The sequence below is a fragment of the Coccinella septempunctata genome, chromosome 4, assembly GCF_907165205.1.
Source record: "Coccinella septempunctata chromosome 4, icCocSept1.1, whole genome shotgun sequence".
Classification (NCBI taxonomy): Eukaryota; Metazoa; Arthropoda; class Insecta; order Coleoptera; family Coccinellidae; genus Coccinella; species Coccinella septempunctata.
Genome location: NC_058192.1, coordinates 23,958,723 through 23,986,670, shown reverse-complemented (window position 1 = coordinate 23,986,670; position 27,948 = coordinate 23,958,723). Strand labels below are relative to the sequence as shown.

General features: G+C 35.5%; 2 protein-coding genes across 4 annotated transcripts in view; one reads left to right on the top strand and one right to left on the bottom strand.

Annotated features, from left to right (window-relative positions):
• LOC123312605 (chitin synthase chs-2) overlaps positions 1-1,288 on the top strand; it is a 71,513-nt gene extending 70,225 nt beyond the window's left edge. For both annotated transcript variants that reach the window (XM_044897124.1, XM_044897123.1), the window contains exon 18: positions 610-1,288. In XM_044897124.1, coding sequence (XP_044753059.1) covers positions 610-932 — 323 coding nt within the window. In that variant the 3' untranslated portion in view covers positions 933-1,288. The remainder of the gene's footprint in view (positions 1-609) is intronic.
• On the bottom strand, positions 1,210-27,465 carry LOC123312606 (histone H4 transcription factor-like). 2 transcript variants are annotated; one of them, XM_044897126.1, is made up of 9 exons: positions 27,334-27,465; positions 25,603-25,719; positions 23,741-23,891; positions 15,428-15,754; positions 13,356-13,508; positions 13,088-13,286; positions 11,333-11,468; positions 10,065-10,183; positions 1,210-2,220 (listed from the first exon to the last, which is right to left on the bottom strand). In XM_044897126.1, exons 2-9 carry the CDS (start codon positions 25,696-25,698, stop codon positions 1,860-1,862), a joined length of 1,542 nt encoding a protein of 513 aa, XP_044753061.1. In that variant the 5' UTR covers positions 25,699-25,719; positions 27,334-27,465; the 3' UTR covers positions 1,210-1,859. The 2 variants fall into 2 exon arrangements, with proteins under 2 accessions (XP_044753061.1, XP_044753060.1); XM_044897125.1 differs by lacking the exon at positions 27,334-27,465 and adding an exon at positions 26,472-26,606.
• Between the last annotated feature and the right edge of the window lie 483 nt (positions 27,466-27,948).

The window sequence follows — 27,948 nt, the reverse complement described above, 5'->3', positions numbered from 1 at the left end:
TTAGGGGTCGTAGGTTCGAGTCCTGCTCAAGGAGATTCCTTTTCTAGAATTCAATAATTATCTGCTTACCGTTAAAAAAAATTTCAAATTAATCCTCAAACACAAAAACTATCTCCTAAATGGGTTATGTTTGAATCTAATATCTCTTGTACGAAATGAACTGAACAACAATTATAAATGATTACATATTCGAGATATCAGAGCTAATATCGGTGGTTGCAGACCGAATTTGTTATTATGTATTATCGAAAATGCAAAAAAAAATCAATTCGCCAACAAAATTACCATAACTTTATTGTATGTATTATAAATACTACTTTGTTCATCAAATGGGATTTAAAATTTTTTCGATTGTTTTTCTGATGAAATGACTTGTTTCTAAGACTAAAATGTTAAATTTGAAGCTTGGAAAAACTACATTTTTTATCTAGGCCGAATTGGAAAAAATCATAAAGGAAAAAAGTATTTCTTTTGACCTCAAAACTATACTGTTGAAATATATGTACAAATCAAAGAATCACCCTGTATAGTTCATAATATTCATTTGGAAAACCATTTCCTCCTCATCTGATATTTCTTCTTTTTAATTTTTCCTTTTTAATTGTTAAGGTACACCCATCCTGAGTCGTCGACTAACAATGCGAAGAGAAACAATGAAAGCCCTGGAAGTGAGGGTCAACTCAGTAATGGCAGAGAGAAGAAAGTCTCACATGCAGACTCTTGGTGCCAAAAATGAATTCGGAAACAATAATGTGATTCAAAGAAACCACAGAAACAGTGTTGCTAGCAGCATACCTGCAAAAGATCTTTTCGATAACGGTCATGTTAATCAAGCCTATGAAGAAGAAACATATGGAAGCAGAAATTCATTGCCAATGCATCCTAGGAATAATGTAACTTGGAAAAGTACTGGTAGCAACAGCAGAATGTGAAGTTGAATTCGAACATTTTTACTGCCAATAACTGAAGCTGTAGAATTTCCGTATTCAAGTGTTTTGAATTTCCTTATAAAATACTCAATTTTTTAGTTTTCTATTAATTCATTTAGCAAATCGGTAAACAAACTGCCTCTTTTGAATACTCATTTTTTCCGAAATGAGAATGTTATGTTACAGCCTTAAAATAGTAAAAATTGTACATAATTAAAGCTCATGTATTGATTTAAGACTTGATAAAGATAGACTCAATTTTTTTATAAAGACAATTTTATAGCTTATTAAGAAGTAATTATTTATTTATTTAAGGCATAATTGTGATACTGAAATATACATAATTCATGAATCTTAAATTTTTGTTATTTCTAGATAACACATCAATTTTTCCACGGAATTCACTAATATTTTTCTGATATCCAATTAAAAGATTCGGAAAAATCCGATAGCAGGACATTGATGGATTTCGAAAAATCATCTACATTCAACAAAGCGAATACTTAAAAGTATTTAAAATGTGAAAGAATGACTCAGAGGTTTCTTCTTAAAATTCGCTTCTAAGATCTAGTCAAGATTCCGAATATAATTGATCATAATTTGTTTATAGTTGATTTGTCCTACATTAATTTCTTTGAAAACCCCAGAATTGACCATGAATTTCTTCCGAAAAAAATATTCTTTGAAGTTGTGGAAATATTGATATTAACAAGAAGACTTAAAATTGGAAACCAAGACGAAAACATTAAATTATTTCAAAACGCCAAATTGTAGCTTCATAAAAAGCAATAAATATAAAACAAAACAATCTAATTATTGCTCAGATGATTTAAAACAAAAGATAATTCTACGGAAATTAATTATATAACATCGTGATAAATCACTGATAACAAAAATCATGACAAGCACAAAAATTTTATCTGACTACCTTCAAAGTTCCATCATATCCTCTCCGATCTCTTGCTTTGGAATGAGAAGTTTCTGTGTTTCTGTAACTTCAGCTAGAACATTTCCATCTTTATCTATATCACTTATGGTCATTAAAATATCATTAGATGATTTATTTCTTTTTTTAATATCTTTTTCTGATTTGGTAATCTCCTCAACTTCGACTTTTATTAACGCATCACCATTATCACAATCTATATTTCTCTTGAAACTGCACCTCAGCTTTTTCCTTTCAGGAACTGTTTTATCTTTTGACTTATTTTCTATAATCTCTTTGATGACGTTCACCGTTTCGTATCTTATTGTTTGCAATCTGGCTATTCCATCAGGGTCTCTTTTATACCTAGAAATTCAGATATATTATGTCATAATAATAATAATAATGAAAATCGCATATTGATATCTAGCATTGTCTCAGAATTATGTATAGTGTTTTTAGCTAAGGTGCATGTTAGCATGTTCGAAAAATTTCTGTTGTTGGGATGCAACAAATTCATACATGAATTTTTAGAGGTATACTAACTGACAAGGAAACTGTGCAACATCCAGAAGGAGCTGTTTAAATTTTAATTTTTTTGTTTGTACAGGGTGGGCAAATTTCGATGTTTTAGCACTACAGCTCTTGAACCAGAGGAGATAGACAAAATCTGATACCCCATTCTCGTTCTCTCTTTCTGGGAAACTAACAAGAGTAGTAGTCATTTTTGACCACCTTCTTTTGTTTTCCAGTTATAAGCGAAAATTGGAAAAGTGGCGATTTCGAAATAAATTTATATCTCTGCTAATACTGATGATAGAGCTCGGAAATTGAAACATTTTACAGGCACTTTTTTTAGTATAATCCAGTGGCGTGCTTGCCTTTCTAGCAGAATTTTTAATCACGAAGCTATGACCCAAACTTATGTTTTTTTAAATGGGAACACTAGATTTCTGTGCAATATTTTGAAAGCCTAATTTTTACTGATTTCAAAAATATATAACATCATATGGTTTGTATCAATATGAATAATGGAAAATGGTCAAAAACCTTTTTTCTCAATATTTCTATGGTTTCAACTTTTGACGAGCACAGAAAAATAGAGCTTCCTATAACAAGAGCAGTATCCTTCCAACAATGTCATTCTTTCTATGCTTTTCACCGATTTTCACAAAATTTGAATTTAGATATATTTCATAAAATTTTAAAATAATGAAAGGACTAATAGAAGGAGACTGTGGTAATCATAAGATGCTACATTTTCTATTCTCATCAAAAGTAGAAACCATTGAAATATTGAGAAAAAGGTTTTTGACCATTTTCTACTATTTATATTGATACAAACCATATGATGTTATATATTTTTAAAATCAGTAAAAATTAAGCTTTCAAAATATTGCACAGAAATCTAGTGTTCCCATTTAAAAAAACATAACTTTGTGTCATAGCTTCGTAATTGAAAATCCTGCTAAAAAGGCAAGCACGCCACTAGATTCTACTTAAAAAAGTGCCTGAAAAATATTTTAATTTCAGACCTCTATCATCAGTATTAGCGGAGATATAAATTTATTTCGAAATCGCCATTTTTTCAATTTTCGCTTATAACTGGAAACCAAAAGAAGGTGGCCAAAAATGACTACTACTCTTGTTAGTTTCTCAGAAAAAGAGAACGAGAATTGGGTATCAGATTTTGTCTATCTCCTCTGGTTTAAAAGCCGTAGTGGTTAAATATCGAAATTTGCCCACTCTGTACAACATAGATAGTATAGCAAGGAGTAAATGATTAAAATTTGGAGAAAAAATCGTGAAGGTTTTTTCATGTGAACATTTTTGTTACTTGAATATTGTAGTCGTTTTTTGAAAATTTATTAAATTTCACAACAAACCAGCTGTTTGAGGAGATCCAAAGTAGATGTTAGTTGTAGTCCGTGAGGCAGGGCCTTTTTTTTCAAGGAATTTCATCCCGGCTGAAATTAATACTGTATGTTGTAGTCACATTGCAAATGACGAAACTGACCGTCAGCTGGTCAAGTAGCGGTGGGTGCGCGCGTGGGAGGCGGCGGAACTTGCAAAATTTCAAGTGATTTTATCCCGGCTGAAATTTTTTATATGTAATATTAATGTTGAATAGAAACAAAATAGTGAAGTCAGCCGATAGGCGGAGGGTGGAAAATACGTCAGTCGAGCGTGAACTGGGGAAAAAAATTTGAAAATCAAGTTATTTCATCCCGAATGGAAACACCTCCATATGATTCCTTACATATATGGAAATATAAAAACATAGACATAGAGACATGGACTGTGGCTTCCCTTTATATCTATGCATGAAATACGGTCAAAAAAAGTGACAGAGAGAAAAACACGTCGGGAATGCAGTTGTCTTTTTCTAGAATTTTGATTGGTCTACACTCACCTCTATGTGAACAAAAAAGAGAAAGGTATGTCCCGACGAGCTTTTCTCTCTTTCTAATAAATAGCCAATTTCATGCTGGCATTGCTCAGTCCATGTCTCTATGTCTATGTATAAAAATGACCGTCAGCTGCGTGTCTAGCGGGGGGAAGGCCGTCAGTCAGAGCGCGCTCATGCATTTATACGGCGCGCGGAATTTTCAATGATCTGACTGACGGTCTTTCCCCCGCTAGACACGCAGCTGACGGTCATTTTTATATTTCCATATATGTAAGGAATCATATGGAGGTGTTTCCATTCGGGATGAAATAACTTGATTTTCAAATTTTTTTCCCCAGTTCACGCTCGACTGACGTATTTTCCACCCTCCGCCTATCGGCTGACTTCACTATTTTGTTTCTATTCAACATTAATATTACATATAAAAAATTTCAGCCGGGATAAAATCACTTGAAATTTTGCAAGTTCCGCCGCCTCCCACGCGCGCACCCACCGATGGTATTGAAGCTGACGGTCGGTTTCGTCATTTGCAATGTGACTACAACCTACAGTATCAAATTCAGCCGGGATGAAATTCCTTGCAAAAAAAGCCCCTGCCTCCCGGACTATTGTTGTTAAAATGCCTAGAGCACGTGTACGTGGAATTAATGGCCAGCTAAGTGAATTTGAAAGAGGTCGATCTATTGGTCTATGGGAGTTGTCATTTCGAGAAATCGCTAACCCTACGAACAGAAATCCAACTACTGTTATGAGATGTTATCAAGCGTGGTTCGATAATGCCCAAAATCAAAGAAGAGTAGGCACCGGACGTCTAAGGGGCACAAATGAAGTTCAAGATCGGCGTCAAGACTCATGGCCATAAGAGACCGATTTGCGCAAATCGACCTTTGGCTGATGAGTGGTTAGGAGAACAAGGCATCCTGTAACGGTTTATCGCCGTATAAGGTCTTTTGGATTGCAGCATTATCGACCCCATCTTGTGTTACCTCTTACGGTTGAGCATCGCCGGCAACGATTACAGTGGTGCAGAGAACAACATTGGAATGTAAAATGGCATCAGGTCGTTTTTTCTTATGAATCACGATTCTCCTGGGGTGCACATGATGGCCGAAGAAGGGTTAGACGACGTCGAGGAGAACCTCATTTTAATTTTGAGCGTCATGTACACCGGACAGTAGGCGTTATGGTATGGGGTGCTATTACAAATGCAAGTAGGTCACCTTTGGCCTTTATTCGAGGAAACATAACAGCGCTGCGTTACCTTCAAGAAATAGCGGAGCCATATGTTCTCCCTTACCTTAACCGGCTCGAGAATCCAATATTTCAGCGAGATAATGCTCGACCTCATCTTGCCAGAGTTAGTTTAATTTTTTTTAAGCGACCCATGTGAATCTTTTGCCATGGCTGTCCAGATCCCCCGATCTTTCGCCCATTGAGCATGTTTGGGACATCATGGTTAGAAGGAGCTGGACAAACACATTATTAACAAATTTAATAAAAAAAATTGCAAACTCGTCATTTCTTTTCTCAAAATTTTAATCATTTACTCTATGCTATACTATCTATGTTTTATCAAAAAAAATTTAAAATTTAAACAGCTCCTTCTGCAGTTTCTTTGTCAGTTAGAAATATACCTCTACGTTCCCGATTTCTGACAGCGTAAAAGAACATCGCTCACTCCATCAAATAGATGATGAAATAGATCTAAGCGCACCTTTAGTTGCTTTATTACATCTAGTCATTAGATTTTCAACTTATATATTTTCATTTCAGTAATTATTTTCCTAGGCTGAAGGACTTCGGTCGATGGTCATTAAAGAACAGTTATTATTATAATATTTTCCATTGTGCAGAAGAGTAGATAAAGTTTATAAACAATGTGAACCATCACCAGTCCAAAAGCTGTTTGAATATATTTTTTTTAATGAAACACCTAAACCACCGTTCCACAATAAAGTACTTGTTATTATGCCGACGTCTTTAAAACTTAGAGATTTTGAGTTTTCACGCGTGTTTTAACGAACCTAGGCCGGACCTGTCACTGCATTTGCGTGACGAACCGGTCGCATTCGGCAAATATTCTGGAAAGAATTCGATTTCAAGATCGAAAATCTAGCCAGAACTAGCCAGTATGCAGCTGCTTTGTCGCGGTGACCATGTTCAGAGGATTACTCACATCGCCGACAAGCAAATGAGAAAGTACCATGGTAGTTGATGACAAAGGGAATAGGAGACATATCCAGAAGGACTAAGAGGCGGATTCCGATCTAGGTCTAGTCATCAGCTGGAAGTAGGTCAATCGAAAACCTTCGTTACTCACAGGCCGTTAAATCCTACGGCCCAATTGGGTTCTCTCATCCCCGACAATGTGTTGGAGAATGTCCGTGAATGGTGGTGAAGACAGACGCCAAATGGAGCTGTATGCGATGCTAGCGATGGACCTCGAATACAATCCAAAGCCTCTCACGCTAATAATCACGACCAAGTTCGGATCCTCAAAGCACCGAAGAAGAAGATGACTTTCCAGAAGTTTATGTCACTGCGCAGTAGCGCACTTTGTGGCAGCAGCTCTTCAAAGGTACAGAAGCATTGCTGTAGAGTACTCAAAGAAATTAGGTCAACTCCAAACAATGCGGGAGCAGGATCCAAGGAAAGAAAGGTGCTAAAGTCAAAGAACGGTCAGAAAAACGTTTTCTACCTGGTTAACAAGAAGCGTTCCGAGATAAATCGTCCCATGAAGATGTCTGGAAGAGTCTCCCCCAACTAAGAGATATTGTGGTGTGGTAGTATGGTAGACCAAAATCTGATGAATCATATGGAGTATGTTGGAGACAATATTAAAATCCAGCGGCGTCGAGATTTTGATTTTCTGTCCATCTCCCACGACCAAACATGAAGACAGTGGAGTACTTCTTAGTTGGGACTTCACGGTGCAGATATGGGGAGTCATCCAGGTATAGTCTAACACCAAGTATGACATTCTGGAGCGTAATGTCTTAAGAAGGGGACATTGTAACGAATCTAGGCCAGACCTGTCGCTGCGTTCATGCGTGACTCTCTGGGAATATATACGTGGAACAAGAGAGGAGTACAGTACACTACACTACAGCGGAGAGCGACCAACTAGAAAATATAAATAAATAAGTGGAAAAAAATTCAGCGATGTAATTCTGTAAATAACTGAGGTCATAGTCCGTATATACAGTTACCAGGGTAGTAAGTATGGTTACTCCGGTGACAGATATTGCACCGAAGTGACAGAAATTCGACATACACGGACCGGCCACTTACTAACAAAACAACCAAAGTTTATATACGGTCCATACCCTGAGTAGTAGTGTAGTCTAGGATAAATAAATCAGTTGAATAGAATACAGTCTCCTATTTTTATTACAATATTGAAGAACAAACTTAGAACAAGTAAACTTTGTGAGATGAGGTTGAAAACGGAATAAAAATGATAAATTTAAGAACACCGATATGGAATTGGAGTCCTAACAATTCAAACTAATATCAAATAGAGCAACAATAATAGTAACATAATGGGCCTGTTCCGATATTGCTGGTTTTACTGGCCCGCAATCGAATAACAATAGAACTCGAACAACGAACAACTGGGCCAAGAGGCATCGTCTATCGTCTCTGAAATACTGACAGTACTGTTCAGGAATATCGGAACAGACGGAATATATTCCACTTCTCCACAAGCTGGAACATTTCGGGATCCACGGGCAGATTCTTGCTTGGATCCGCGACTTTCTGCATGGTCGATCTTTTCTGTTAGAGTTGGGTGACTCGCTATCGTTGGAGGTGCCAGTTTCTAGTGGAGTCCCTCAGAGGTCTTTGCTTGGGCTTATACTGTTCAGTCTGTATGTTGCCGATATTCCTAGCTCGATTACGTCCAGCTATGGTGCAGCAGCTCCAGCAGGACCTTGACAATATTATCGCCTGGTCGGAAATCTAGCAGCTACCATTGAATGTTGACAAGTGTAAGATGTTACACGTAGGGAGGAATAACCCCATGGTGACCTATTCTATTCGTGATCAAGCATTGGACTCCACTGATTGTCACAATGACCTTGGAGTTCTGGTTCTGGTTCGAGGTAACTTATCGTGGTCTGGTCACGTGGACGCCGTTGTGGCTAGGGCTAGTCGTATGAATTTCATGGTGCGGAAGGCTATTAACAAGTGTTCGCCTGAGATCTGCAGGTTAATGTTCACCACGTATGTCCGTCCAATCTTGGAATTTGCCGGTCCTATTTGGTGAGGGATAGAGAGCGCCTGGCTTGGCCTGGAGTCCGTCCAGCGCAACTTCACGAGAATACCCTATAATATTTCTCCATTGCGTCAGTCATACTAGCAGAGGCTGCAGATGTCTGATTTGACATATTTTATGCATCGCCGCACCAGAAAAGATTTGATCTTCGTTCACCGAATTCTGCATGGCTTACTAGGCTGTGATTTGAGTAATTTATTTCAACCCTCCAGCTCCAATCTACGCGGTCATGCCTTCAAGCTTTACCGACAGAACTTCAGATCTGTGCCCCTAGGGAGCACTTATTTAACAATAGGATTTTTAATCTCTGGAATTCAATGCCAAACTACATCGTATGTGCCGGGTCAGTGAACTCGTTCAAGAACCTATTGAATGTGTTTTTTCTTCTGGCTGGTTTTTATTTGGATTTTTCCTCATTAAGTTATTTTTCTATTGGTTTTCACTTGGTTTTCATTTTTACTTTACACATTTTGTTACATACATAAATGAGGTCATAGGTATTTACCTCCCCTCTTCTCCTTTGTTCAATAATAATAATAATAATATTCGAAATAACGAAAATTTGCTTTTATGCACAGACAATTTTTCTGAAAAAGTTTGACTCTGTAGACCATCAACTCCTACTTGCCAAACTTGAAACATATGGTATAAGAAATGAACAGTTGAGTCTTATTGTTATTGAGTTATCTCAGCGGCCGTACTCAATACCCTTCTCTTCGTTGGGTACATAAACGAAATGTTGCATATAGTTCCGCACTTGCTGGAGGCATTCATCAACTATGCTGACGACACTAACATCCTCCTATGTGAAAAGAATCGTGATGCTCTCCAGGAACACTTGGATAGTACATTTGCTTCGGTCCACTTGTGGTGCAGATCTAATAACTTACAATAGGGAGTTCTCCGCTATTCGGGTTGCCACAGCATATGCAAGTTTAAATTGAATAATTATGATTTTCATTCATTCCTTCATCTCTAGTTTACGATTTGGCAACAGCGCCTACTAGAAGAAGAAAAGAACAATGGCTTGTTTATAAATAACAGCTGTTGATTCACAGCCATCATAAGGCGTACTCACTGGCGAGCCTCAACAGCAACCGGCCATAAAAATCCCATATAATTTTACGACCTTCCTCGTTCGTCCCAGACTTCATGGACAGCTATCTTTGTCTTTCTCATACGAATGGTGTATTTGTTGTCCTTTATTATCAACGCATATTTCAGTCGATGTTGCCAACTTGTGCAAACGAAACGCTTTAAATTTTAAATACCCATTTTTATTTCTCATTTTCAAGTTCTTAAAATAATAAGGGTTAGTTATCAAATTATTTTCACTGCAAGGAAACTATTGACAATTGTAGGGTTATGAGGCTCCTGTCCGGAGTTCCATCAACGGTAATTCATCATGTATGATTTCTACTTTGTAAGAATATGTAATTATTTTGACATTGAAGACAAGGAAAGTTCATCATAAAAGTGTTTTTGGGATTGTAGTTGAATGCTACAGACTAATGATAAATTTACCTGAATCTGGAATGTCCCGAAGGACGTTGCACACTGTGAGATGCCATCAAATGTTTCGTCAAGGGCCAACTTCTTCCAAATTGCTCTTTACATATATGACATTCATAAATTTGCCAGTGCTACGAATAAATATTATTATTATTAATTTACACCTAACATAAGAGTTATATTCGCTTCAAGAATTACAGATGGATATGGATAATCGATAATATTATGGTAATACAGTGAGATTTTGAATTGTGGAATTCAACTGTTAGTGATAGAAATGAACATTCCCATAGGACAAGTATATATAAAACTATGCACAGGGAGAAAATATTTTGAATTCTATACTGTTTAGAGAGTAGAATGATTTACACAGGGAAATGAAGGAATTCACTGAGATTGTGGAGAACACGAAAACAAAGTTTTTAAAACCAGAAAAAGTGGTCAATGGAGATGAGAAGAACATTGAAACGAAATCAAGAAGAATATAGGAAAGTTCAGTTGCAGATAAGAAGAAAGATCAGAGAAGCCAAAGAGAAGAAAGCTGTAGAAAGATGCGTCGAAATAGAGTTACTTCAAGCCAGGTATGATAATTTTAACGTAAACAAAAAAGTGAAAGAGACAAGTGATGAAGATCGTGGACACAAAAATGAAGAGTTTATTATCGAAAAACAAGACTTAAAAAACAAATGGAAATCATACTTGGAAACGCTTTTTGAAGATCAAAGACCTGAACTCTATAATCCGCTATTAGAAGAAGCAACAGGCCCACCCATTCTGATCCATGAGGTGGAGATGGCGGTGAAAAAATTAAAAACTGGAAAAGCAGTTGGACCTGACATCGTAGAAGCTGACTTTCTTGAACTTTTATATGGGGAAGGAATGGCCTGGAGGATTACTGACATTTTCAACAGGATCTACAACTCCGGTAACATCCCCGAGGAATGGTTGGATTATTCTTTCAATTCAAATACTTTTTTAGATCCCCAAAAAAAATTTTCTTTTTATCTCAGAATCTGGTCATACGAAAACCGATGAATTTTGTACACAGGAGTTCTATGGAATGTTATATCTCATAGTGCTATCTATTTTGGCGATGGACCCCCTTAAGATACTTTTTACAACTAAACATTAACCGTGTTATTAATATAAATATTACCATTTATCAAATAATCAAGGAACTATCAATCTACTCAACTAATAAGTTGAAGAAGATGATGTTGAATGTATGGTGAAAAACCATTGAAAAATTAAAATTATGTTTAAAATTTAAATTGAAATACCTGAACATGCTCCCTTTGGATATGACGATCTAAAGTGTGAATTGATCGACATCGAAAATCGCATTCATCACATGCCAAAAGCTTTTCAGCACAATGTGTAATGAGATGTTGTTCCAGATTTTGTTTTGATATCGCCCTGAAAGAAGAAATTTATACTATTAACGTGAATACAAATGGAACATTCATAGAATGGCGGCTCCGCTCGTTCAGGTATTTTCCTTGTATACAGGTTCGGAAAATAATCTGCGGAAGACAGTTTTCCAACGCAAAGAAGGAGGACGCAAATGAGCCAGTTCAAAAAAGGTTTCGAACCTGTATACTTGAATACTCTTGTGAATATGTATAAATATTAGAGTATGTACAATTTTTATCAAACTTCGTCCCCAAGCACTTGATACACATATTCGTTTATACAGGGTGTCCCAGACCTTGACGTCAAGCCGGAAAAAGCTGATAGACCAAGTCATAATAGTTATCAGAAAAATATAAAAAAAAATCTAAATTATGTATTTTAAAAATTAATGCCATTAAAAAAAAAACAGAAAATCTACACACTGTGATGGTTTTTTAACTCCCGTTACTACAAATCTTCATTTATTTTCAATTTTATTGTTATTATGTAATCTTGACTAGTGCTTCTGTAAGCTGTCGCCAAAAATTCAAAGGTAACTACGCCAGCTTGGAAGAAAATGACACTTTTTGCCCAACTAAGTATGCAAAATTAATACTTCGCCACATTTAAACTGGCTGTACTGAAAAAAAAATGTACTACGCTAGTTGGGCAAGTTACCTTAAAAGTTGGCGCATTTAATAAGGATTCCAAAATATTATGACATTTGCTAGAAAATTTGACAATTAGACTTGGACAATTTTTTTTTGTAAAAAAACCCAATTTCAAACAAAATTTTATTACTAGATTTGACTACTAGATTCTAGTTTGTGTGACACGGAGAAGTGTAAGCGGGACAGAAATCGTATTTCCAGGTAGTTCAGGGCACCCCAGGCGAATCAATGACTCATTCTTATTTGCTTCCAACCAACCAAAACCAATCCTTAACTTAAAGCAAATAAGAATGAGTCATTGATTGGCCTGCGGTGCCCTGAACTACCTGGAAATACGATTTCTGTCTCGCTTACACTTCTCCGTGTCACTCAAACTAGAATCTAGTAGTCAAATCTAGTAATAAAATTTTGTTTGAAATTGGGTTTTTTTACAAAAAAAAGTTGTCCAAGTCTAATTTTCAAATTTTCTAGCAAATGTCATAATATTTTGGAATCCTTATTAAATGCGCCAACTTTTAAGGTAACTTGCCCAACTAGCGTAGTACATTTTTTTTTCAGTACAGCCAGTTTAAATGTGGCGAAGTATTAATTTTGCATACTTAGTTGGGCAAAAAGTGTCATTTTCTTCCAAGCTGTCGTAGTTACCTTTGAATTTTTGGCGACAGCTTACAGAAGCACTAGTCAAGATTACATAATAACAATAAAATTGAAAATAAATGAAGATTTGTAGTAACGGGAGTTAAAAAACCATCACAGTGTGTAGATTTTCTCGTTTTTTTTAATATGGCAATAATTTTTAAAATACATAATTTAGATTTTTTTTAATATTTTTCTGATAACTATCATGACTTGGTCTATCAGCTTTTTTCGGCTTGACGTCGGCGTCTGGGACACCCTGTATAACAAAATATCTGCAAATACACAAATGCTCAAAGCCCCTTAAGAATAAATAGTATATAGTTCATTACTTACGAATGCTCACACAAATTACATTTGAAAAATCGGAAATCCAGGTGCCTGAATCTTATATGATTGATCACATTAGAAGGTTTAGGGCAAGTCATGTCGCACATTGGACACTTATATTGATTTATATGAGCTCGAACATGGTCTCTTAGCAAACTTTCGGTAGCGAAAAGTTTCAAACACTGGGAACATTTATAATATTGTTCTGAAAATATGAGAAAAATTTTATTCAACATTTGAAAACCCTATTACATATTTACAAAAAAAGCCTTACTTTCTATTGGTATCTGCTTGCTCCTATGGTCTGAAAATCTAACCAATGAAGCAAATGTATTGCCACATGTGAAGCATGCTATGTATTTATCCTTGGTATGTACTGGCATATGCTTTGATAACTGGTAGAGCAGGTTATACTTATTTCCACAACCTTGAACACAGAAATAAATAACTACTTTCCGCTCATAAATCAGGATAGAATATGAAGAAACGGATAGACCTTTTGTTGCTGACGATAATTCAATGGGGTTTTGATCACCGATCTTATATTATAGTTATATAATATAATATATTATATTGAATTCGATTTTTTTTTCTACACTGTGAGCAATTGAATCGACTCAAGCCGCACAGTAGCATTTATTGTATGTTGATTGATCGGAAAACGGCTTTTCCGATTTAATGAAACTTTTTTCATTGGAAAGCTTGGTTTTTAATTCTTGAATACAGAAATTTACCAATAAATTTAAAGATAAATATGGCCAAATATGAGCGTTACACAAATTGCTCAAATCGGTACCTATGAGTTGAGGGAATAAATAACCTAGGACACGTGATTCGTATTTTTTATCTGCCACTCATTAAATGTTGGTCGATGCACATCTCCGTTAGCGGGCCTTAATCAATGAGAAGTCGCAGATGATTTTAAGAGACTGGTGCCTCCACTTGGAGACCATAAAAAAAACATAAACCTGAGCATATGTGGGAGAGACGACCGCTTCATAGTCTTAACTTCGCTGAGAAATCGTCATCTTCCGGTCGTTGATGCGCAACACGAGCTCAGAAGGCTACGAGAAGTGGCTATCAGTCAATGGACTGAAGAAGGCTAACTGACTACAAATCACCACCCAGAGATCCGAAACTGTCCGCAACTCAGTGTAAAGCCCAGATTCCATTTGCTCGTGAACACCTCAACTGAGCCATTGAGCGAGAGCCACTGGCGAGAGCAGAATGTGTCTGCATGACAAAGACAGGAGAGCCCGCAATGCTGTTTTCCTGAAACAGTGTCACGTGGTGTTGGTTTCGTCATGAAGTGGGCTGGAATCATAGACATAGAGAATGGACTGAGCATTCCCTAATCAGCTGTACCGTAAATATGGCTGAAAAATCTTAAAGAGACATCCGAAGGTGCTGCAAATAGTTGCTTTCTTCTAGAATTTTGAAGGGTCCACACTCAAGTCTATGTCCACCAAAAAGAGACAGGAAATGGTCGTTTCATTGCTTTCTCTCTTTCTACAGAGTAAACACTTTCATGCAGGTATTGGTCAGTCCATTCCCTACCTATATGGCTGGAATATCTACCAAAGGGAGGACCAAGCTTGTTTTCGTACCTGATGGTTCCCGCAGAGAAGGTCTGACCTTTCAAAAATAAATGTGAAAGACATTTTCCTCGATCATGTTGTGCCGTACGCAGGGTATACCGGGGGAAATGTTCTTTTAATGCATGATTATGCTCGATGCTATGCAGCACTTGTTACTAACCGGGTCATTCAAGAGGTGAAAAAGGGGAAAATGGTGTGGCCAGCCCTTAGACCCGACCTCAACTCTATTGAGCATTTATGGAACGACCTCAAACGAAGGGTTCGAGCCGAAGATACTATTCCATCAAGCATCGAAGAGCTCTAAACTGCGCTAGAGGAAGAATAGGATACGATTCCTAAAAGCTTCATTGAAAATCATTTTTTTCCGTCTGGACACCTTTCTTGTTCCTGGACGTCATAGGTGATATGAATTTTATACCACACCAGGGTTAAGAATTGCGTTGAGGCCTCCTACCGCAGACCAAGTTTGTTCCCTTGGTTGTGGGATAGCCAGTATGCCGTCCTTAAAACAGATGACGTATCTACAAAAATTCAGGTCTTGAGATTTTTGTCTCATTAGATTCTTGACAGGGTAATTAATTTTTCTAGCAAACAAAAATGTCTAAAATTCTTCTAAAGAGTCGAAATATAATTTTTTTAGCTGGAGGCTATGGCAAAAACTTTGAGCTCATTTTTCTCGTTCTTACGGCATCTGATTTAAGGAGGACAGCAGTATTATGAGAATATTGAATAAATAAAAAATATTCACCTTTCCATTCACATTTGATTTTGTTCTTAAAGTCCTTCCTTGGATTCGCATTGACGTGCATTTTCACGTGAGCCAAAAAATTGCAAATAGTATCTAACTGGAGATTACAATCGTCCCACTCGCATTTATAAACATCTTCAACTTCTGAACATGTGAAAGTGTTTTCCAAGTTACAATCAGGTAAGGAATTTCTTCGAGCTGCAAGTTCTCCGAGATTACAGAGTCTGTCGTGATATGCATGGATGGACATATGTTGAATTGCGTGTAAGTAGCTAATATACCTCAAATCACAATCACCATATCTGCAGAATGTATGAGTAGATTTTCCTACGGAAAAAATAAGAAATGAATTACTTACTGAAAATGAAATTCATCTTCAATATAAATGTAGGTATATTATTTGTATATGATGAATCCACGGGATCTTGCATTGCTATCTTTAGACATGTATTTTTGGCTTTGTAACCTGATTCAATGTTGAGCATTATATGACCCTTGGAACCATGATTATCTTTCTTTGGATTCTGAAGATGACCGTAGAGTCGAAATATGTTAATCCGGGATAATTAAATATAAGATATATGGGTTCCAATTTTAAGAAGATTAAGACTTATTCTTCCTTTCCTGTATTATAGGTGTTCTTTATGTCGATTATACAGGCTATGAAATGTCTTGATTCTTGACTCAGAATCCAACTTTTCATTTTTTTCTTGAAAGTAATAATAATACAGGGATTTCAAAATCTTTAGGGATACCATTGTAAACTCGAGGCGCTAGAGATTTCTGGCCCTTTGTTCCACATGTGGTCGGAAGCAGAATGGGTTGTCCTCTATTTTTTGTATCATACCCATGCTCATTGAATGCTGCAGATGTTTTTCCTCTGATGAATTGCAAACGTTAGGAAAAATAGCTCCCTCTGCCTTATATTTATTACAGTAGCCATTCCAAAAAGCCCTTCGGGTTTGTTGAAGATGACCTTCAGAATTCATTTCTGTGTTGTTTCAAGCTTGTGTCAATGATGATCTGTTTCGACTCGCCCATTCCAGAACTAATTATTGTTTTCATTCTCCGGTTTCGAGAATAATGCGTAACGCTAATGTCGTGGACTCCTTGGGAGTTGATATATTAATTCATGATTCCATTTCGAGGTTGAGGAGAGATTTGAAATACCTGATAAGGCTGTGATATATTGGATTCATTTGTATTGTTGCTCTTATATTTTCTTTCTGTTTTTGATATATTTATATGTATATATGTATGTATACTAGCATTTACACTACGTCTACTTTCTTTTGTGTTATGCTGAATTGTTTTGAATTTATTTTTTTTTGTATTTTTTTCTTTGTGAGAAGGTCATGTACCGTTTATGAATAAATAAATAAATAATAAATATATGAGTTTTAACAGTTCCTTCCCAGCCCAGCAAACCATACGTTGAATGAAGCTGCGTCAATACCAAAGACAGTGTTCTCAACAATTGAGTATCGTAAAATTTTCTCTTTAGGGTTCTTAGTTCATAGACTATTTCATAAATTTGTTGTTTCCATCAAAGATGTTTGTCCAACACAACAAGAAGGTAACAAAAACAGTTTTATCTATATTCAAAGTCAAAATTTAGATCGTAGGTAGCAAAACGCTAACACAACGAGAAACATTATTCGAAAAGAATCACGCCTAAACAGTGAGGCAATGAATTAATTCTTATTACTCGAAAAAATTTATAATAATCTACATTAACATTGGGATACTCGATTCTGAATTCGCTGAAACATAAATCGATTTCAAGCGAATAACCCGTAATAACCGCGGTTATTGCTGGTTTTGCCCTTGGTTATGTCCCTTCACAACTTCTAACCTCACTTCAATAACCCAACTCTCGAGTATGGTTATCTCCGGTTATCTGCGGTCCAAAATGATGACGTTGAAGGGCTAGTTCATGACGTCACGATATTATAACCAATAATGACCAAAAGCGCTTGAATACAGTTAGTTATTGTTGGTAATTACCAATGATGACCAGGTTATTCGATTGAAATCGATTCTAATTTCAATATAGCAACTATCCAGAACCCTAACTTGACAGTTCAGCAAAATTGTTCAGCAGAAGCTAAGAATTATGTTCAGACACAGATGATTGACTTTCCAAATACAATATTCTACTTGGAGACGAGTTTTTTGAATGCACGTTACGTTGTCTCGTACTACTAATTTCGTAAGCACCGAGTGGGAGAGGTAAGAGGGGAAAATCAGCTGATTTGGAGGTTCGGGAATTCTTTGTTTCTTCGAAAACCGCCGCACGTCCGTATCCGCGAAAAATGCGAAACGAAAGACGAATAACCGGACCATAGGCGCGTACTACTCTCGGCTCGGAAAACACCTAGAAAATACGAGAAAAAAGCTTCAGAAATTCGAGATTTTTCAACAGGAATGTGAACGCATCCAGCTTCACCCGGGTCCTGTTGCCGTTTCTTATCACTCGAGTCCATAAGGTACATTTTCGCACAACAGTCAAGGGAGATCAGCAGCTGTCATTGACGTAACCTATACTCCATTCACTTTTATTTTAGCAGTCGGTTGACCATGGAAATTTGACACATTTCACTCTGTATAGTACGAAAATGTGGGGTTATGACGCTTGTCAAAACATTTTTGGGTTTTAAATCAACGCTATGTTGCCCGTTCTACGTGAAAGTTTTTGTTATCACGTATTTTATCACAATGTCGAATCTCTGCGGAAATGTGACGAACATAATTGAAGTTTATACAAACTGATTGAAGGCATGTCAAATCCAGTTATTTGCATGGAAAATACAAGAGATCAGTATTAATATCATAATATGCACTAGCTTGAGGAGAGTTAATGTTCGTTATTTTCTTTGGCTAAAGTTTGAATACGTTACATCAGTTGTAGATTTCAAAAATATTAACCCGAAGATGAAATGCATATGTTGCAGTCGTTGGGAATGGGTATCTCCCGAAGGAATTAACAGATAATTACAAGAATGTTAAATTCTTCAACAAAAATCATATCTTGCATCAATATAAGTGAAAAGAATTGAAGCATGTTTCAATCAAGATGAACTTCATCTTTGAACAAAAATTTCACGTTTGTATAAGCAATTAGCAGGACAACTAGCGCGTATTTGTGGCTGTTCATCTTAATGCATTGATATAATAATAATAATTAGGTATTTATTGGTACCTTAAGACATTCACAATGTATAGGACAAGTCAAATGAAAAATCAATTTTCGGGAACTTATTCTACGATGACATTCATCGAAAATCCTGTAGTAAACTTTTCGCATTAATTCACTCAAACATAAAATTCTCAAATGCCACCACTTTTTTAGGTCTCCCAATAGAAGGAAAGTCTTTGTCATCCACTTCATTCACAATCTTTTTAATTGTGGAAATATTCAGCTGAAATATAAGTCGTTTAGATTCAGATGAAACATTATATAAATTCTCTTACATTGAATATGTTCGCTACCGTCTGACGCATTGTGGATTTTAGAATATCAGGTATAACTATTTGAATGAGCGAACCTGAATTCTATATAGAAGTTCCTGAAACCCTGTCTCTTTTTTCAATCACTTTCAACATTTTCTTAATATTAATTGTTATGAGTTTTGGCAACGGCGTTATGACATTAGCAACATTTCATGAGTGCCCACCTTACTCCGTTCTAGTTACAAAAACTTGAGAAAATTATTTCATGGCCAACCGACTGCTAAAATAAATGTGAATACAGTATATCTATGTACCTAACTTCAGTCATCAGCTGACCCAGATTTGTACTTTTATATTTCAGTTAGACCTAAAACTGCAATAATATCAACTTCGAATCTTCATTATTTTAACTGCCCAACAATTTTTCCCCATGCCAGTTATATACAGTAGGTTCAAAATGAGGATCTTTCAAAAATTACTACATTGAGAGGTTATGTTCAGTTTGGTAAACAATTGCATTGACTTAGTTTATGAAGGAAGATATAGAAACATCTTGAGTGAATAAAGGGTTTATGCACTCTCAGGTGGGAGTTTTCAGGTATCTATCTAAGAAAAATCTGTTCAAGGGAAATCTATCTAAGGAAAATTATTCAACGTTATGATATATTCTGTATCCTAAAATCTAAAATGCATTGATGTTGAAAATCACAGCTAATGGAATATTTAATCTGTAATGTTCTAACATTCCAAATTGATTCATGATTAAGACTATTGTCCTGATGGAACCATATTTGTTTTAATACAAACAACGTATGATCCTCCTCGACTTAATATTATTCCCTCAAGTCATATAATCGTATTTTGGCTGCCGCCCTATCTCTCATATCAATGCTGCAGTCGGTTAAATTTATTTTCCCTTATTCATAATAGTATGGCGAACCGAATAATTACCGATGTTTAAGGAAGGAAAAGACTCATTTCATCAAGGATTATAGATCATGTTTTATAATCCCAGATTCCATTATTGATTTTCACATTACGATGACGCTCATATTACTCCTGTTTTTCAAGTTCAGAATGACCGTCTAAGAAAATTGGTGTATGGAGGGATGTATCAGATTGTACTGATAAAAAATTTTGTTTCATTCTGAACCCCACCTCTAACGATCAAAATGAACCGATATTGTTTTTTTTTTGTCTATTCACAATGTTTCAAGGATTCCTTCTGTAGAAGATCAGTTCAAAATGATCGGCCGAGGAAATTGATCGCTAAAGTACATAGAGGGATGACTTAAATATCCTAACATAATTTTTTTTTCATACTACAGTTCCGAGGATCAAAATGAACTATTCAGTCTACGATGAAGCGCCTATTCCTCATTTTCAAGTTCAGAATGGCCGGCCAAGAAAATTGGTGGATAGAGGAATGTATCAGAATGTAGTCAGAAAAATAATTTGTTTCATTCTGACAGCCCTAGAACGCCACCCCAATGATCAAATGAACCGTTTTTTTTTTCTATTCAGAATGTTTTAAGTTGAGCATTCCTTCTCCAGAAGATAAATCAGTCCAAAAACATCCGGCCAAGGAAATTGATCGCTAAAGTACATAGAAGGATGACTTAAATATCCTAACATAGTTTTTTTTGTTCATACTACAGTTCCGAGGATCAAAATGCGATGAAGCACCTATTCCTCATTTTTCAAGTTCAAAATATCCGGCCAAGATAATTGGTGGATAGAGGAATGTATCAGAATGAACTCAGAAAAAAATTTTGTTTCATTCTGACAGCTCTAGAACGCCACCCCCAACGATCAAATGAATCGATTTTTTTTTTCTATTCAGAATGTTTTAACGATTCCTTCTCCAGAACAAAAATCAGTCCAAAACATCCGGCCAAAGAAATTGATCGCTAAAGTACATAGACGGGTGACTAAAATATCCCTTACATAATTTTTTTGTTCATATTACAGCTCCGATTATAAAAATGAACTAATCAGTCTACGATAAAGCGCCTATTGGTGGATAGAGGAATGTATCAGAATGTACTCAATTTTGTTTTATTCTGACAGTCCTAGAACGCCACCCCCAACGATCAAATGAAACGATTTTTTTTCTATTCAGAATGTTTTAAGGATTCCTTCTCCAGAAGATGAATCAGTTCAAAACATCCGGCCAAGGAAATTTATGGCTAAAGTACATAGAGGGATGACTAAAATATCCTAATCCTAAAGAACTATTCAGTCTACGATGAAGCGCATATTCCTCAATTTTCAAGTTCAAAATGGCCGGTCAAGAAAATTGGTGGATGAAGGAATGTATCACAATATACTCAGAAAAACCACCTCATTTAAAATGCCCATCCAAGAAAATTTATGGAATGGGTGCATGGGGAAATAAATTTTCCTGGCCATTTTAAATTTTTAAAACAAAAAAGATGAACATACCCTCGATCGTAGAATGTAAGAAAGAAATATAAATTTTTCTGAATAAATCTGACACATTTCTCATCAATTTTATTGGCCAGCCGTTTTACACATTCGAAAAAATATGGGGAACATACTCTCCATCGTCTACAGAATAGTGGTGGTTCATTTTAATAGTTGGAGCTGGGACTCTAGGGCTTTCCGTATGAAAAAAAAACTTATATTAGGATATTTATTCATTCCTCTATTTACTCTATGCATCAATTTTTCTGACCGTATATTTTGAACTGATATTTCTCCCGGAGTAGAAATCCGTAAAATATTCTGAATAGAAAAAAAAACGTATGAAATTGTAGATTATAAACCCTAATTTATAATCCTTGGTAAGAAGTCACTCCATCCCTCCTTGCATATACCTTATTATTCGCTTCGGCATTCTATTCTAAATAAGGGAAAAAATTAACAGACTGTAGCATTGATATCAGACAAACGCTATTGACCGTGGTGAAATAGTCGTTCTTGAAACTGGACGGCCGTGGGAAAACTTCACAACAGTGTATAAATCGGGTTGATTTGATCGATTAATCTCATTTTCCCTTATAACGTTTTTTATTGATGGTGGTAAAAGATGGATCCACCGAAAAAATGGATCGCTGGGCTTACTCGTATAAGTATAATCGAAATATATTTTTTCGTCGACTTGAACAAAAAATGACATTTTAGGTACTAATTTCCAAACGAAAAGTCGACTATTTTTGAAGGCGAGCACTTTTCGTACTGATTCACTTTTCGTACAGATTTACTTTTCGTACGGCTTTCGTCACTAAGATAGATATTAGATCCCAGAGCGATTGAATCAATTTTGTGAATACAGAATTTGATGAGAACATAAGTGCCTTTGACAATAACTGTTATTTGATGTTGTCAAATTAATTCTTTACGAAATCGGCTAGACTTTACCAGTGAATTAGGTACGTGGTCTGAATGTTAGTGTTCAGTATAATCAAGAATGGATAGTGATAGCGATATGGATAGCAGAGAACAGAGTTCAGGGAAATAGCAATTACAGACACCCAGATGAGGCCATAAAACGGGCAACTTCTCACTTTCATAAAGGTAGGTGAGGTCGACGAAAAAATGTAATATGCACCTCGGCAAAAAACTGTCTATATTGTCTCGCCTGCTTGCTATCCTCGGCTGCACCTCGGCTATCAATTATATAGCGAAGTCAAGGGTATACTCACTTATCAATACGAGGTCACTACGCGAAATTCACGGATTTATTATTTTATAGTTATTGTATGTAGGAAGCTATTCTTGATGTTATTGTTAGTGTTGTTCAGTTATTGTTTCCAATGTTAGTTATATTTATAGAAAATAGGTAGCCTAGGAAAGGTTGTCAATTTAGACGGAAATTGAAAAAGACGTTAGTATTCAGTTCTTCTAAAATTTGTTTAAAAGGTTTGAAAAATAACATTAGTCGAAACGCGACCGTTATTTAGAAGAAGTTACGACGAATTTAATATTGAAGACGTAAGGTTGTATCAAAATTGTGTGTTGCCGATTAAAGAGTGAAACCAGTAAAAGAATATAATTAACCCACTATACCCTAGACAATTATAAAAAACCCAAGTAAATGCGGGTAACAAGATTGTTTTGCTGACCGGCGGTGACGATGCTATCATCTCAGTCGCCTTTGATGAAACACCAACCTCCAATCAAGGTTGGTACGTTAGAGAGCAGTTAACAAATTACCTCCTCAACTCTCTACTGACTACTGATCGTAACTCAGAATAGCTGGAACTCTCATGTAGATCAAACCATTCCAAAATAAAACACTCTGTCTGGGCCTGACAAAGACGCCATTAACCTTTGCTATACCTCCTTGACAATGGTTGCAAGGGAAGGTGAATGAAAATCCAAACAGACAGACAAGCTGCCAGAAGATCTCTCGCAGGGGACAAATGCAATTTGCCACAAGTACTTGAATGCAGATCTTTTCTCTCAATTAGAAGAGTGGACAGAATGCATCTAATTTGGTTACGAGGCAACGAGATATCGGATGCTCAGGCCAGAGAAGGTTGCTTATTGGTCCATATTGCCTATTGGAGTTTCCAATTCCATGGAAAAGGATCATAATGACAGATGAATGGAACAGAGGGTGCTTGAAAATTGGGCAGCTATATCTAGACCACAAAACACATTAATTGCCTACAATTCTCTAGAGCTGATCAGGGATTTCTCATAATGTGACTATAGCTTATGTTGACAGTCAACATACAGATCTCATGTGTCAGTGTACAAAGTGCCACATTAGATCATTGTATAAAAGAATTCCTAGTAAGGAATTTATTAATATATAGGCAGTTGGCTAATTAAAAATATTAATCATTGTCGTATGTATGCATTTTTCCATTGTAACAATAATATTTTTACCTTCGAAATCCTCCTTCTTAATGTGAGCTGTCAAGTGTTTATCGAAATCATAATATTCATTGAATTCCTCAAAGCACTCCTTGAAACGGCACAAAAACGTGATGGGTTCATCAGACAATCTATGAAATCTTTTCTGAATTTTAGGCTTAACCTGAAATAAAAAAGATTGTTGTCTTCACACTCATCAATCATTATCAAATTGAATAAGCAATCGTAATCAATTCGAGGACCGAAGTGCATTTTGGAATGGTGTGTAATCTACCATTCACAATTAACTTCGGATAAAAATTACTCATGTTATTAAACATGTAACTGACCATTGCACATGATCCATAGCCTAACGAAATTCCTTGCCGAAGTGATAGTTTGCAGCTTGCAAGAAATTTTGCCGACGTCGAATTCCGTGCTAGACTTGAATTTCATGACGAATGGTAAAGTGACTATATATAGTCACTGTAACGAATTTTAACATAGAACGCCATCTGCTTAGCTTCCGTGTCGGAGTGCACTTCGGCCCGCCAATGGATTACGAATTCAGCTTAAATGAAAATTAGAGAATATTTCTCCTCACTTGAAAATAATAAATAGCGAAATATAATAAAATAAGTTACATTTTTTTACCAAAGAGTAATTATACTATTATTATGAATTTATTTCCTACGTTTCTAACAAATTCGATTTCAAAACATAATTTTTTATGTTTGAATATACTGGATTATGATTAATTACTCTAGAGAAATTGTTTTGTGTAATTGATAATCCACAAAACTTTTTTGTATTTCCATGTTATGATAAGCTGCTTCACTATACTAAAAGTAATAGTACCTGACAAAGAACTTGTGGAAAAACTTTGGGAATTGTACAGCTTTGTTTGGTGGCTTTATGTCGCGATGATCATACCGATAATCTCTTATGACAGCATTGACTACTGGTTCTGTATGTTAACGAACCCAAAACATACTTGCAAATGTCCAAAGGACGACACATGTCTTATGATATGGGAAGCATTCCGCTCTAATCAATGGAAAAACATTTCCTATCAAAGAAAAGTATTTCCTGACCATATTATTATATTCAGACTTGTCTGTTCTCATTAAGCAAAACAAAATCTATCTGGATGAGAAAAAGTACAAAACTGAGACTTCACTTCAACAGATGCTGATAGACAAGGAGAAAGAGAAATTGTGTGAGTCTTCCTGTAACATGCAGCTGGAATACCATTAATTGTGAATTATTCCATTAAATCCTACATTGAAGCAGTATTTCACTAGAAAATGTTAATGACAAAATGCTCATAAGTACATATACTAATCATACATAAACTAATGGAATAGAATAGAATAGAATAGAAACATGAGTTCAGAAAAATGTATGTGTAAGTCCTGATTTTAAAGCGTAGAAATTTAGCTCAACTCATATGGGAAATATAGGTATGATTAATTTTAAGTAATAAAGGGGATAAAAAGACTTATAAAAAGACTGAACATAAATAAAGGAGGTTTCAATAAAAATGATGAAGGATCCTATTACGAGAAACACCTTTCACAGAGTAATCAGTATTTCACAACCAAGATGTTTTGTTTCATGTATCAAAAATAAGAGTTGCAAATTAAATTCGAGGAAAATTATTTGAATGAATTCACATAGCACTGTACACTAGCATTGTGTAGTGATATAACATTAAAGAATGATACATATGTTTCATCTGGTATTATTAGTGCTAATATATGAAAAATTCTGATTCCTTATAAGAATAAAAAAAATCTTTAAAATACATAATGTTTTTTCCCTTGATTTTTTTATACTAGGGTACTCAATATATTATATTCAAAATATAGGTACCGATAATGTTCAAAACTAACCTCATATTCATCTTCATTTATGTAATCATCTTCTTGGTTTGATGTGTTTTCTTCCAATATATTCTCAAAAACAGCTAAATGGCCTTTTCTCTTCATGTTTACTTCAATGAAATTTGTCTATAACAAATTCAAGGATATTATTGGTCCTTGCAATAATTACTCAATGTAAGGAAAAAATTTTCATGAAACATTTATTATTAATAAAAATCAATATTGAATGATATAGGGCCTGAATCTTCAGGTTATGTTTATTATAGCGTTTTTTATTGGTAAAACTAGTGCAGTGCGAGTGCATATTTTGATTTCACTACAATCATTCCAATGCATCTGAAGCTAGTTTTACCACCGCAATTCGCTATAATAGCAAATTTCATTTGTAAAACTGGTGCGTATTGAGAGCATATTATAAAAACAGTGCAATAACTTCAAGATATCCTAATTCACATTTGATGTTCTGTGATCCTGTGCAACACTAGTTTTACCAATAGAAAACGCTATTAGTAATTTTGTTGATATGCTATTAGAAACTAATCAATATATTAACCCTCTAATGCCCAAGTTTTTTTTCTTTTTCAAAATTATTTCCGTATAGTTTCAAATTAGCTTATGTAAACTACATCTTTTTTTTGCAAATAGTTAACTGATTTACATAACACCTGTATACTCACAAAATGAACCTATACTGAAGGCGGACATGGGCAGAATAATTTTGTATCCACTTATATGCAACCAGTCTCAAGGCGGACTTGGGTATTAGAGGGTTAATTTATAAACCTTCACAATCAACTGGTACTTGAATTAAGAAATTAAGAGATTTGTGATAGTATCTTGATTACCCTCAAAATATTGAAAGCATTTTTAATACTTGCATTTTATTTAATCTGAACACTGAGTTTCCACATAAATCTGCATATGTAATGAAATGCTCTTAAAGCTTTGGAGGGGTACAATATCAGGATTTTCTAAATTAGTATCCTGAGTATTACAATGTATCCAAGGGAAGCTCTACAGCAAAAAGAGATAATAAGAAATTATTATTATCAATCTCCCAAGATATTATTCACCTCATACATAGGATTGTCATTGAACTCCAAGTTAGATAACTCTGTAGTGTTTATTTGAATTCCAAAAGTAGAATCTTCAGGCAGAGAGTTTGAATAGGAATTGGAAGCATGTAGTTTCAAACAGAAATCTCTTAGTTGTTTTTCTATATCCAACAAATATGGATCACTAAAAATAAAAGAAGGTCTCCCATGCTATAGTGAACTTAAGGTACCTCACCTCTGAAAACCAAGCTCAGAATTGACAATATCAAATATGAATTTCTCCAGTGTGTAAGAGCCTAACTGGAAAACCAAACAAAAAGATCTCAACTGATTTCTTCCCAAGTGGTAATTAACTGCTTTCAAGGAATTACTAATATAAGAATTTACATCAGGATGGATACATTGGTGAATAACTACACCATATTTTCTTTTAGGTACGAAAATTGAAATAGGATACAATTTTTTCACATAAAGAATGTTATGTACTGCAATTTCGAAGAATTCACAAAGTATATTGGTAACATCTGTGGAAAAACTAATTGTTCAGATCATGCTTCTACTTTGTTAGAATACTTCACCTGACTGATTTGGATGCATGAGCTTTTTGCATTTGAAATAGCAAATATTATTTATTACAACAGTCGAATCCGTCAAGTCGAGGCCTTTTCAGTCCAACCAATTTTACCTGATGAATCCACAAATGAGTTGATAAGGAATCAAGAATGATCTGGTCCCAGTTAATTAATCAATTGTTCGATATAAAAAAACGTGCTTGTAAAAACATTGGAAAAGTACTATTTGAAGTTTTCAGTTTTTAACAAATTCTGACATCGGAGCGCGATATTTGAAACAAACCTGTGTTTGATCTATAGCACAGAACACAAACATTGATGCATCTCATCTACCACGACAGTCCACAGAAAACTAATAACTTTATTTTTCTTAAAGGTTGATAATACAGGGTGGTCCCAGAGATATCTCTGGGTGGTCCAGATCGTAACCAAGAAATTTTAACCACGTATTCTACATCAAAAATAAGCCCTAGTTTGTCATATAAACATATGTCGAGAAATGTTTCCTCTCCGAGATACGGGATGTTAAAATTATAGAAAAAAAAAATGTTTTTTATTAATAACTTTCACACTGCTTAAAATATTTTTATGAAATTTGAGACATGGGTGTTGAGCGTCAAAGAGCACTTTTTGCATCATTTCTTTTCTATTCTACCAGTGGCGTCCGTACTGCAGGGAGACTGAATATTTTCAGATAAAGAAAATGATACGCCACTGGTTCTTCCGAC